Genomic DNA, 12,157 nt, shown 5'->3' on the forward strand with positions numbered 1-12,157 from the left:
GGCCCGCACCTCAGGGCCCTGCCTGGGGCCCCCCCTCACCTCCCCACCGGGATCCCGGCCCCCCCACACCGGGACCCAGGACCACCACAACCCCCCGGGGACCCAGGACACCCCCCCCCCCCCGGGACCCACACGCCAGGCCACAGCTCGTATCCAAAGTGAGTTTTATATATAATTTATCTGTACACACGAAGGACAAAGTACCTCAGGTCTGCGCTGGGAGGGGGAGCCGGTGCCCCCCACCCCCCCAACCCCCACCCCCGGGCTGTGCCCCCAGCCCTCCCCGCCCCAAAACTGCTTCAAAAAAAAAAAAAAAAAAAAAGAAAAGAAAAAGAAAAAAGTCACTTCATTATTTTTTTTGCATTTAAAAGGGGGGGGGAGCTGGCCCCCCCCCTCCCCACCGGCAGCCCCCAGGAGGGAGTGGGACCCCCAGCGAGGGAGGGCTGGGACCCCAGGAGGGTCTGGGGGGGCCACAAAGGTGCTTTGCCTGCGCCCCCCCCAGGCAGGCGGCACTTCAATTTGGCACATGGAGGGGGTTGGGGACACCCCCACCCCCAAACCCCACCACCACACCCCCCCCAGCCCGTTCCCTGGGGGGGCCCCCATCTCCCTTCTTTGGCACATGGGGGATTTCAGCAAAGGCGGGGGGGGGGGGGTTGCACCCCAACACACCCCTGCAAACACCCTGGTGCAGGGCTAGGAAATGCCCCCCCCCCCCCAACACATCACCCGGGGAGGGGGGGCCATAGCAGGGCCCCCCTAGCTACCACCCTTGTGTCCATTTCTCCCTTTTTCCTCTTTTTTTTTTTTTTTTTTTTTTTTTTAAATACGTGGATTTGGGGTTTTTCCTTTTTTGCCTGACCCCGGTGCAGGCTGGGGGACACGAGCCTGGCAGGGCGGGGGGAGAGGGGGGGCAGGGATGGGGGACACCACAGGGGCCCCCCCCTAACTCCCTCCAGGGCCAGCATTGAGGAAGTAGGTGGTCATCTCCCCCTTGCCCTTGACCTTGACCAGCCCCCGGCACTCCAGCACGTAGCCCTTGGCCGCCAGCACCTGGTACAGGTCCGTTGTCACCTGGTAGAGGGGGACATGGGGGTAAGAGGTAGGGGGCTTTGGGGGGGGTGGCCCTATCCCCCCCCCTTCCCACCCTCCCAGCTGACCTGGATGCGGTCGGGGACGCCGGTGCTGTCCATACGGCTGGAGACGTTGACGGTGTTGCCCCAGATATCGTACTGCGGCTTGCGCGCCCCGATCACCCCCGCCACCACCGGCCCCATGTTCAGGCCTGGGGGGGGGGGGGGGGGGGGGGAGAGAGAGTGTCACGGCCCCCCCAACATTGTGAGGGTGAGGGCGTGGGGGTGTGCGAGGGCACGGGGGAGCGTGCAAGGGGAAAAAGGGGGTGCAAAGGGGTGGGTGAGCAAAGGGGAGAGAGTAGGTAAAGGTTTGGGTGCGCGAAGGTTGTGCGTGCAAAAAGGAAGGGGTGTGCAACGGCCAATGTATGCAAAGGGAAAGGGGTGTGCAAGGGTTTGCAGAGGCAAAGGGGTGTGCAACGGCCAATGTGTGCAAAGGGGAAGGGGTGTGCAAGGGTTTGCAGAGGCAAAGGGGTGTGCAACGGCCAATGTGTGCAAAGGGGAAGGGGTGTGCAAGGGTTTGCAGAGGCAAAGGGGTGTGCAACGGCCAATGTGTGCAAAGGGAAAGGGGTGTGCAAGGGTTTGCAGAGGCAAAGGGGTGTGCAACGGCCAATGTGTGCAAAGGGGAAAGGGTGTGCAAGGGTTTGCAGAAGCAAAGGGGTGTGCGACAGCAAAGGAGTGTGTAAAGGGGTGTGTGAGGGCCTACGTGTGCAAGGGCTAAGGGGTGTGCGACATCAGTATGTGCAAAGGGGCGTGCGAGGGCTGCGTGTGCAAAGGGGAAAGGGTGTGCAAGGGTTTGCGTGTAGAGAGGGGTGTGCAAGGGCTTGTACACAAAGTGGTCTGCGAAGGCCGTGCGTGCAAAAGGGCAGAGGCGTGCGAGGCTTTGCCTGTGCAGAGGGGTGCGCAGAGGCTGTATGTGCAAAGCCCAGGGGGTGTGCAAAGGTCACGCGTGCAAGGCCACGCACCAGCGCCGCACATGCAAAAGGGACGAGGCGTGCAAGAGCCAGCAGACGCGAAGCCGCATGCAAGGACCAGGTGCGCGTAGGGTAGGGTGCGTGGGGTGGCTGCAGGTGCAGAGGGGCGTGCAAGGGGCGTGCAAGGGGCACTCACCGATCTTCATCTGGAAGTTGTTGAAGGAGTGCTCGTTGATGTACTTCATCTGCTCCATCAGGTGCATGGCGTAGTCGGCCAGCGCCGCGATGTGGCTCCGGCCCTCCCGGTCGTAGGTGGAGGCATTCAGCCCCGAGGCCGCCATATAGGTGCTGCCGATTGTCTTGATCTTCTCCAGCTGACGGTACTTCTGCTCGCTGATGATCTGGGGTGGGAATAGGGGGGGGACAACGTCAACCCCACCCTGCCTCTCCGGAGCCCCGGGCACCCCATCTTCCTGCATCCCATCCCCGTGCGTCCCATGAATGCTGCCTCTCCGGAGCCCCGTGCATCCCATCTCCTGCACTGTCCTCCACACATGGTGCTCTGCAGCCTCTCCAGCGCCCTGTGCACCCCATCTTCTCACACCCCACCCCTGTGCACCCCAGGCACAGTGCTCCACAGCCTCTCTGGAGCCCCATGCACCCCATCTCCTGCACTTTGTCTCCATGCACCCCATCCCACGGCTCCATGCACGCTGCTCCACAGCCTCTCCAGCACCCCACACGCCCCATCCCCATGATCCATCCCATTGCACCCCACTCTGCCCTCTGGCACCTCATCGAAGTCGGCAATGATCTCATTGAGCAGCCGCAGGCACTCGACACCCTCATTATTAGCCTCCAGCTCAACGTAGAACTCCGAAAAGTTGCTGATGGAGGCGAACATGACGGCCACGCACTCGCAGGACTGGTAGTAGAGCTCGTCGTTGCGACGTTCCCGCGCCAAAAAATGTGCCGCCACGTCCTTGGGCAGGATGTTGTGCAGCAGCCGCCGGTTGTACGCCTGCAGCTCCTCCATCTCTTCCTTCTCGCCCGTCGCCTGCGTTGCACAGCACCATGTGGGAGTTGCGCCGGGGCCCCGCGTCCACCCCGGTCCTGGGGTGCGGGGATGGGGTCAGTCCCGGCCCCTCGTCCCCTGGTCCTACCTGCAGCTTCCAGAGGAAGTCGAGGCGGGCGGTGGACTCGACCTGCTGCGCGTGCAGGTACAGCGCCAGCGCGAAGACGGCCAGGATGACGGGGGTGACGTACCGCAGGGCCACCTTCCCCTCCGCCAGGCTGCAGGCACCCCCAACCCGCTGAGACGGGACGCCGGACCAGTCCGTGCCTACCCCAGGGACCCCAAACCTGCACCCAGACCCCTAAGATGCACCCACCCAAGGGATCCCCTAAGATGCACCCACCTCAGGGACCCCAAGGCTGCACCCACCCCATAAGATGCACCCATGCCAGGGTCGCCCTAAGATGCACACAATCCCCAAAGATGCACCCACCCCAGGGACCCCAAGGCTGCGCCCACCCTATAAGATGTACACACGCCAGGGACCCCCTAAGATGCACCCAGTCCCCAAAGATGCACCCAACCCAGGGACCCCAAAGCTGCACCCAGCCCCCGAGCTGCACCCATCCTTGCAGCACAGACCCCCAAAGGACTCTCCTGCTGCTGCTGACCCTCAGCCCCCTACTCCATTTCCCCCACTGGTCCCAGTCCCTCACTCACCATTCACCCTGGGTCATATTGGAGGGCCTGGTGGGGAGAAGAGCCGGGGGTTAGTGGCGTGGGGACACAGCTCCCAGAGTGGGAACATTGGGGGGGACGCGACACCGGACACTCACAGGGCATTGGCCACCACCAGCAGGTCGGCGTTGTCAAAAAGGGTGGCCTGGGGCCCCTCCACCAGCACCAGGTAGGTGGCCTCGATGGCCACCATGAGCAGCAGCTTGCCGATGCTGCTGATGTGCAGGAAGACGGAGCAGGCCAGCAGGCTCAGCACCACGCTGTAGTTGAAGTACTGCGGGAGAGACACCGCAGGGATGCACCGGCACCCCGCGGGGAACCCCTGCCAGCACCCCATACCCACGGGGACCTTGCACCCATGGGGACACCCTGCCAGCACTCTGCACTCCCAGGGGGTCTGTGCCAGCACCCACAGAGGAGACTGCACCCATAGGGACCTATGCCAGCACCCTCTATCTGCGGGGACCCTGTGCTAGCACCCTGTACTGTTAGGGATACTGCACCTGCAGCACCCTGTACCCTCAGGGACCCCATGCCAGCGTCACTGGGGACACAGCGCCTTCAAGGACCCCGTGCTGGCACCTTGTACCCTCAGGGACCCTGTGCCAGCATCCTCAGGGACACTGTGCCTGCGGGAACCCTGTGCCAGCACCCTGCATCCTTGGGGACCCTGCACCAGTGCCCACGCAGAACTTTGCACACACAGGGACCTATGCCAGCACCCTGCATCTGCGAGGACCCCATTCCAGTATGCTGGGGGACACTCCACCCACGGTGACCCCCTGCCAGCATCTTGCATCTTCAGGGACCCTGTGCCAGCACCCAAGGAGGACCTTGCACCCGCAGGGACCCATGCTGGCACCCATGCAGGACTCCGTTCCAGTGCCCTGCAGCTGTGGGAGCCCTGCACCTATGGGTGCCCCACAGCCACTCACCTCAGGGAAGTCACAGGCCAGCCCATCGCGGTGGCAGGGGCCTGCGGGGGTCCCCAGGGAGAAGTTGAGGGCCCGGAGCTGGCAGGGTCCTACAGCCTCCGGGGTGACGTTGAGCTCGCGGGCGGCACAGTCCCGCAGGGCCACCCGGCTGCAGGCAAACTGGGGAGGGGCAAGAGGGTTGAGCCGGTGCCCCACAGGCCCCCCCGCAGCCCCCCGACCCCGCGTCCCTACCATGTTGACGAAGGCAGCGATGAAGACGAGGAGGATGGTGAAGACCCCGATGACGGTGCTGTGGGCGCGGGACTGGACGATCTTCTGGGAGAGCTGCTGCAGGGCGGCGGGGAAGAGCTGGCGGGGGGGGATACAGAAAAGAGGACCCTGTCATGCGTGGCTGAACCCCCCCACACCCTCCCACCCATCTGGCCCTGTACTCACAGTGACGCAGGAGTAGACGGCGCAGACAAAGAGGATGGCGGCAAGGAGGACGAAGATGCCAACGTAGACGCCAAGCATCAGCGGGGAGCTGAGGAGGGAGGCAGCTGTGAGCGCTGGGGGGTCAGGGGGCCAGGACCCAGGGTTTGGGGGGGCTGCAGCACTCACTGGGGGAATACCACGATCTGGAGGCAGCAGATGAAGCAGAAGACAAGGAGGGTGCAGGCCACGTAGCCACCGAAGCGGTCATCCACCTTCTTGGAGTACTGCAGGGAGGAGAGGGGTGAGCCGGGTGGGCAGAGGAGGATGGAGGGGACCCCAGGGGATGCAGGGGATGGGATGGAGGGACCAGGACGGAGGGGACCACAGGGGATAAGGTAGAGAGGATGGAGGGACCGGGATGGAGGGGACCAAGGAACCAGCTGGATGGAGGGAATCTCACAGATTAGAAGTGACAGAGGTGACCTACAGCTGGGATGGAGAGGGTGGAGGGTACCAGGAAACCAGGACAGGGTGGGCCCCAGGGGATGGAGGTGAGGGGAACAAAGGTGCCGATACAACCAGGATAGAGGGGGACAGAGGGTGCCCCCACCTTCTTCTCCAGCTCCGGTGTCTGGAAGGTGAGCAGGAACTTCTTGACATGGTCCTTGCGGAGCTGGTCGATGCTGCGGGCATCGATGGCCCGGCTCAGGAACTCGTCCACCTCATCCTCAGGGTTGAGGGCCTCCTGGGCACCGCGGCTAGGGGCAGGGGTGGGTCAGGCCCCCCCCCAGACCCCTGGCTCTGCCCCAGGGAAGGGCCAGCCACAACCTCCCCCAAGGTGCCCCAGCATGGGTACACTTACTTGTCCTTGCTGGAGTCATCAATGCCCTGGGGAGACAGAAGGGAGATGGGAGGTGTCAGGGACACTGACATGGATGGGGGGGGGGGCTCCTATAGGTGACAAGGACATGGGGCATCCCTCAGGGTCACCAAGGCTGCCAAGGATGGGGGACAGAGTCCCAAGGGTAACCAGGATGGGGGGGAACCCCAAGGGTTCCCCAAGCCCTGGCAAAGATGGGGGGGGGGGTGCCCAAGGGTCTGCAAAGGGAGGAAGGAGGGGTCTGGGGGGTGATGTGACACCAGTGAGGATGGGGGACCCCCGAGGGTCCTCAAGGCTAGTAAGGACGGGGGCCATCCCTGAGGGCTGCTGAGGACAGTGGGTATGCCTGGGCATCCCATGGGACAGTGAGGGTAGAGGGATCCCCAAGGGCTGGTGAGGATGGGGGGGTGACACTTGGGGGTCCCCATGGGCCAGTGATGCTAGGGGGATCCCTGAGGGCTGCTGAGGATGGAGGGAGACCCAGGGGTTTCCCCGAGGCTGTGGGCTGCAGCAGGCAGGAGGACGCAGGCGAGGGCTGTGGGCAGACTTGGGGAAGCCCAACAGCAGCCCCGGAAAGGCAACGAGCAGCTGATACCACCGCAGTGGGGGCCCCTCATGCCTGATGCCCCCCTTCCAAGGCCACTCACCATCTGCCGGAAGGCCTTGGAGTCCTTGGTACGGGAAAAGGAGCGCTCGGGCACCCAGCGCGGCACCAGCCCCTCCGTCGAGTTGGCACGAGCCCGCTGCAACTTGGCCAGGATGGCTTTCTCCTCCTTCTGCAGGGCGACGGGGGCCGTGAGAGGGGTGGCCCCGGCTGTCCCCCAGGCTCCCTACCAAATGCCCCCCAACTCACGCGCTTCTGGCTGCAGCCGACGATGAGGAAGGTCTCGATGTTGTGCTCCTTGAGGTAGGCGTTGCGCTCGCCCCCGTGGCCCGGTTCCACCTCGTAGTCCCCGTTCAGGTACTGCAGCGTCGCCCAGGTGATGTGGATGCGCCTGGGGATGAGGATGAAGGTGCTGAGCCCCCCTGCCCCGCTCCCCCTGCCCCGCTCCCCAGCCTGGCCGCCCCCCCCCCCCCATCCCGGCTCACCCAGCTTTGCCGCCCGCTTCCATGTGGTTGGCGAGGGTCACGTCGTTGGACCAGACGTCGAACTGCCACTTGCGCAGCCCCAGGACCCCGCAGTGCACCCGCCCGCTGTGGATCCCCACGCGCATGTTCACGTTCACCCCCGTCACCTCACGCACCAACCTGTGGACGGCACCGGCACCGTGTCAGCCCGAGGCACCGCAGCACCGGTGAGCACCGGGGATGTGCCAGCACCTTGGAACGGGCACAGTCCCCCCCAAGTTGCAGTGGCACCAGGGACGGGCACGACCCCCCAAGCTCTGCCCCACTCACGAGATGGCCTCGATCATGTCGACCCCCATCTCCACGCAGCAGTGCGCGTGGTCCCCGCGCGCCTCCGGCAGCCCCGACACGCAGTAGTAGCAGTCCCCCAGGATCTTGATGCGCAGGCAGTGGTTCTCCTGGGAGGGGGGGGGGGGGGGGGGACGGACACGGGCAGGTCAGGGGGGGCTCTGGGACCCCCAGCCCCTCTTCCCGCCTCAGTCCCGCCACTCACCGCCGCTAACTTGTCAAAGCGAGCGAAGAGCTCGTTGAGCGTCATCACCAGCTCCTGGGCTGTGCACTGCGAGGCCAGGCTGGTGAAACCCTCGATGTCCGCGAAGAGGATGCTGCAGGGAGGAAGAGCGTGGGCTGGCGAGGGAACACACACCGCCCCAGACCCCGTCACCTGATGACACTCCCCCCCCCAAAACTCACCCGCACCCCCAGCCCCACAATACCTGACGTTGTCGTGCTTCTGGATGTAGATCTTGTGGAACATCATGTCCTCTTTCTTGGTGTTGATGTCCTCCTTCATCTCCATGGCCACATGTTGTGGCAGCACTGAGAGCAGCAGGCGCTCCTGCACCCCAGCATCACCCCATTAGCGGGGGGCCAGGGCCCTGATGGACCCCCCCCAAGCCCGACACGGGAGACCCCACTGTCCCCGGGACCCCCAGGACCCCCGGCCAACCTGCTGGCGGTTCTCACGCTGGAGATGCAGGCGTGCCTGGATGTAGCCGCGGGTCTCCTGGAAAGCCTGGCGCTGCGACACCTCGGCCGGGTAGTGGGTGCAGACCCCCACCACGTTGGTGCAGAGGAAGATCAGGGCGTTGGCGCTGAGCTGGCAGGGGACGTGGGCTCAGCGTGGCCATCTGGGGACCCCCGGCCCCCTACAGCGAGACCTGGCCAGCTCTGCCACCCTCCTCTCTACCCCAAAACCCTGGCTCTGGTATGGGGGATGCTGTCAAGAGAAGCAAGGGGACTGCACGGGGGGACATGGGGTGGGGAGACCTGGGGACCCAAGGCAGAAAGATGTGGGGATGCAGGGACCTGGGGGGGACAGGGGACCAGTGTGAGGGGGATGTGGGGCACCGAGGGACATGGGAAACCAGGGTAGTGGGGGCTGCAGGGACATGGGGGACCTGGGGACCTGGAGCAGGGGGACATGGGGCACCTGGGGCTGCAAGAAACCAGGGCATGGGGGATGCAGGGACCTGGGGATCCAGGGCAGGGGGGGGGCAGAGGGGACCTGGGGACACAATGAACCAGGGCAAGGTAAATGTGGGGGACCTGGGGATGTAGGAAACCAGGGCAGAGGTCCAGGGCAGGGGGGGATATGAGGATGCAGGGACCCTGGGGCAGGGGGGACCTGGGGACCTGGGGGGGACACATGGGGACACGGCCAGGCCCTGCGGGCCCTCAGGAAGCAGAGGAAGCCGGGGGAGGGCCGGGAAGCGGAGATGGCTGCAGCGGGAGCGCTGTGGTTTCCCCCCTCCCCGTCCCCGTCCCCCGGGACCAGGGCCAGGCCTATTTATAGTGCTCCAGCAGGCTGGGAGCGGGGGCCTTGCACCCACCCACCGTCCCCATCGTATCCCCCCCGTCCGGGCCCCATCGCTCCCACCCTGCAGGGGTTAACCCCACTCAGGGGGGACTTCCCCTCCTGTGACACCACCCCCCCCCTCCCCAAACCCTGCTAGCCACAGCATCCCCCCCCCCCCCCCCCACCCCTGGCATAACATTCCTTGCCCTGCGCCCCATGGGGACGGCACGTGGCCCTGGCCCCGGCCAGGCAGGGCGAGGGTGACGGGTGACTCCGCACAAGGAGGGGGAGCACGGCAAGATGCTGCCGAGGACTGGGAACACACAGCTCTGGGGATGAGGGGACCCCCCCATCCCCCCCCATTGTGCCCCCCTGTGCATGCAGCATCCCTCTGGGAGCATCCTCCACCTCCAGGGTGGGGGGGACGGGACAGAGGACACTGCCAGGGTCCCAGCCCCCCTGGGTGGTAGCCAACCCCCTGCCCTTGCCCTGCATCCCCCCTCGGGGGTTTCCGCTGGGCCCACAACAGGGGCTTTGTGGGTGCCCCCCCCCTCACCCCGGCACAGCCCACAATGGCGGGTCTGTGCACAGCCCCACCGGGATGAGGGGCCCCCTCATCCCCCACGCGAGGCCGCGGCAGCGGAGTGACCCCCGGTCATGCTGCAGGCGGTGCCCACGAAACCCTGGTATGGGACCCCCCCCCCCAGGGACCCCCCCCCACCCCCGAGCAGCCAAGGGGCCCCTCCCACATCCAGAATTTTCCATGTGCAGAAACATCAAGTGCAGAAAAGCCCAATTTTGCAGAAAGGGACTCAGGGAGCTGCTGGCAGGCATGAGGGGGTCCCACCCGAGGCCTCCCCCCAACCCACGCTGCAGACGGGCAGGACCCCCTCAGCATAGCCCCCCCCCCCCCCCGCAATGTGTGTCGTCCCCCCCCTCCAAGCCCTACCTGCTTCCAGAGGAAGGGGTCGGTGGCGTTGCGGTGCCAGGCGATGGCAAGGTGCAGGGCGGAGAGGAGGACGCCGGCCAGCACGGCCGCTCGCATCCGCACCGGCAGCAGCGTGTAGGTGATGTAGATGAAGAAGACGCTCCACCAGACGCCTTCGGCCGCGCTGCGGGGCACGACGGCCACCGTCCCCAGCGCCTGCACCCCGGCCAGCAGCCCCAGCACCACGTAGCTCACCACCCACATATAGTCCTGGGGGAAGGCGCTGCGGCTGCACAGCACCATCAAGAGCAAAAAAAGGGCCGTGGCGCTCGCTAACGCGGCGGCCGCCGGCACGTGCGGGGCACCGGGCAGGCAGTGGAAGAGCAGCATCACCCCACAGACCAGCACCAGCACCCCCATCAGCACTGTCAGGCTGCTCTGGTTCATCTGGAAGAAGTAACGCTGGTAAAGCCGCTCCAGTTTGGCCGACTGGAAGCGTTTGGAACGGAAAACCTGAAGCAGCCGTCGCCAACACTCGCCGGCCGACGGTCGCCCCCCACGGCCCACGGCTCCCTTCGGCCCCTTGGCTTCGCCATCCTCTAAGCCCAGGTCCACCGATTTGAGCCCCAGGTCGCCCGTGGGCCCCTTTTTGCCGTAGTGGTCTTCCTGCCAGGTGCAGCGAAGCCCCCGGGGGGGTCCCCCGCCCCGTTCCATCTCAGGGTCCTGCAGGCAACTCATGTAGCGGGGGCCGCAGAGGGCGGCACGGGGGCGGGTGCCCTTCTTGCCGTTGCGCTCCCCCCATGCCGTCTTCCGCTCATCCACCTTGGGCACCAGGATGCCGCTGAACCACGACATGCTGCGGGCACCGGGAGGGGGTCAGCGCTCTGTCCCCTACCCCAAGGCCCCGAGAGGGACCCCGGTGCCCACTGGGGTGGGAAGCAGCATTTCTCCCACCCAGCAGGGACAGGCAAGCGTGAACAGCGAAGGGCCTCGGTGTCCCACCCATCCTGGGAGATGCAGACCCCAAGCCCCAGCTCTCCCACCAGCCCCACGGTCCCTGCGATAACGGCCAGCGCTGGGCGCCCGGTGCCAGTGCCTGGCGCTACCAAGGCCACCCCAAACCCGTCCTCCCCGGTGCAGCGACCTGCGGCAAAGCCGAAACCATCCCGGGTGTCCCGGCCCTGTTTGTCTTGAACAGCGGCCAACGGGCTGCACCGGACACCGTGACCCCGGGGGAACCGGGGACCAGCCGGGACGTGGCAACCGGTCCACAGCCCCGGACGAGCGGCGGTGGACAACGGCAACCGGGAAAGGGCCGGCCCCGGTGACGACCGCCTCCCTGCCTGCTCCGGGCACGGCCCCGCGGGGAGCCCCGGCCGAACCGGGCCCGTGCACCCCGGACCCCGCCAGCGCCCTCCCGCCGCCGCCCCGAGCAGCTCCCGTCGCCCCGGGCACCGGGCAGCCGCCCGAATACCGGGCAGCACCCCCCCCCCCCGCACCCCCCCACCCCCCCTCCCCCGGGGGCCGCACCGCTCCCGCCGCCCCGGGGCCCAGCCCGGTGTTACCGTTCCCCCCCCCCCCCCCCAACCCCACCGCCCCGATCCCCGCGCGCAGCGCCCCGGTCCCCGTCGTCCCCCCCCCCCCCCGGTCGGCCCCGCTCACCTCCGCCTCCGGCGCCGCCGCCGCCGCCGCCGCCCGCGGGGCCCCGCGCCCCGGCACGGCCCCGCCGCCGCCCGTTCCTACACGGCGGCCGCGCTGCAACCCCGCCGCCCCATCCCGTGCCCAGGCCGGGCCCCCGGTGGCGGTGGCGGCCCCGGTCCCGGCCGCAGCCCCGGCCCCGGCCCCGGCCCGCCCCGGCCGGTGCCCGCCTCTCTCTCTCTCTCTCTTCCCCCCCCCCCCCCCCCCCGTCCGCCCGGATCCGCTCCCGGGCGCTCCCGGCCGGCGGCCTTAAAGGCACAGCGACGACGGTGGCGGCCCGGTACGGCCCGGTACGGCCCGGAACGGCCCGGTGCGGCGGCGGGGGAGGTGCGGGAGGTACGCGGGGGCGGCGGGCGCGCGCGCGGGCACGGGAGGACCGGCACCCCCGGGGCTGCGCACACACACACACACACACACACACACCCGCACACACAGACACACGCACACACGGCACCGCCGCGCTGCACCGACATGGCGGGGACAACGGGGACACGCGCGGCCGGGGTCCCGTCCCCCCCTCCCCCCCCCCGCCCCCCCCCGCGCGCGCACACACACACGCACCCCCCCCACCCCCCCACC

The 12,157-nt window shown here is 67.1% G+C and overlaps 1 protein-coding gene across 1 annotated transcript; it reads right to left on the reverse strand.

Moving 5' to 3' along the window:
• Positions 1-349: 349 nt before the first annotated feature.
• ADCY6 (adenylate cyclase 6) lies at positions 350-11,725 on the reverse strand. The gene is made up of 22 exons (XM_049818543.1): positions 11,543-11,725; positions 9,902-10,736; positions 8,104-8,253; positions 7,871-7,992; positions 7,648-7,759; positions 7,425-7,552; positions 7,116-7,274; positions 6,880-7,021; positions 6,674-6,802; positions 6,009-6,034; positions 5,757-5,904; positions 5,333-5,430; positions 5,168-5,255; positions 4,964-5,080; positions 4,733-4,891; positions 3,896-4,071; positions 3,780-3,806; positions 3,208-3,337; positions 2,838-3,101; positions 2,241-2,445; positions 1,161-1,285; positions 350-1,074 (listed from the first exon to the last, which is right to left on the reverse strand). Exons 2-22 carry the CDS (start codon positions 10,733-10,735, stop codon positions 946-948), a joined length of 3,468 nt encoding a protein of 1,155 aa, XP_049674500.1. The 5' UTR covers position 10,736; positions 11,543-11,725; the 3' UTR covers positions 350-945.
• Between the last annotated feature and the right edge of the window lie 432 nt (positions 11,726-12,157).

This window comes from Accipiter gentilis, chromosome 16 (assembly GCF_929443795.1).
Source record: "Accipiter gentilis chromosome 16, bAccGen1.1, whole genome shotgun sequence".
In the NCBI taxonomy this organism is placed as follows: Eukaryota; Metazoa; Chordata; class Aves; order Accipitriformes; family Accipitridae; genus Astur; species Astur gentilis.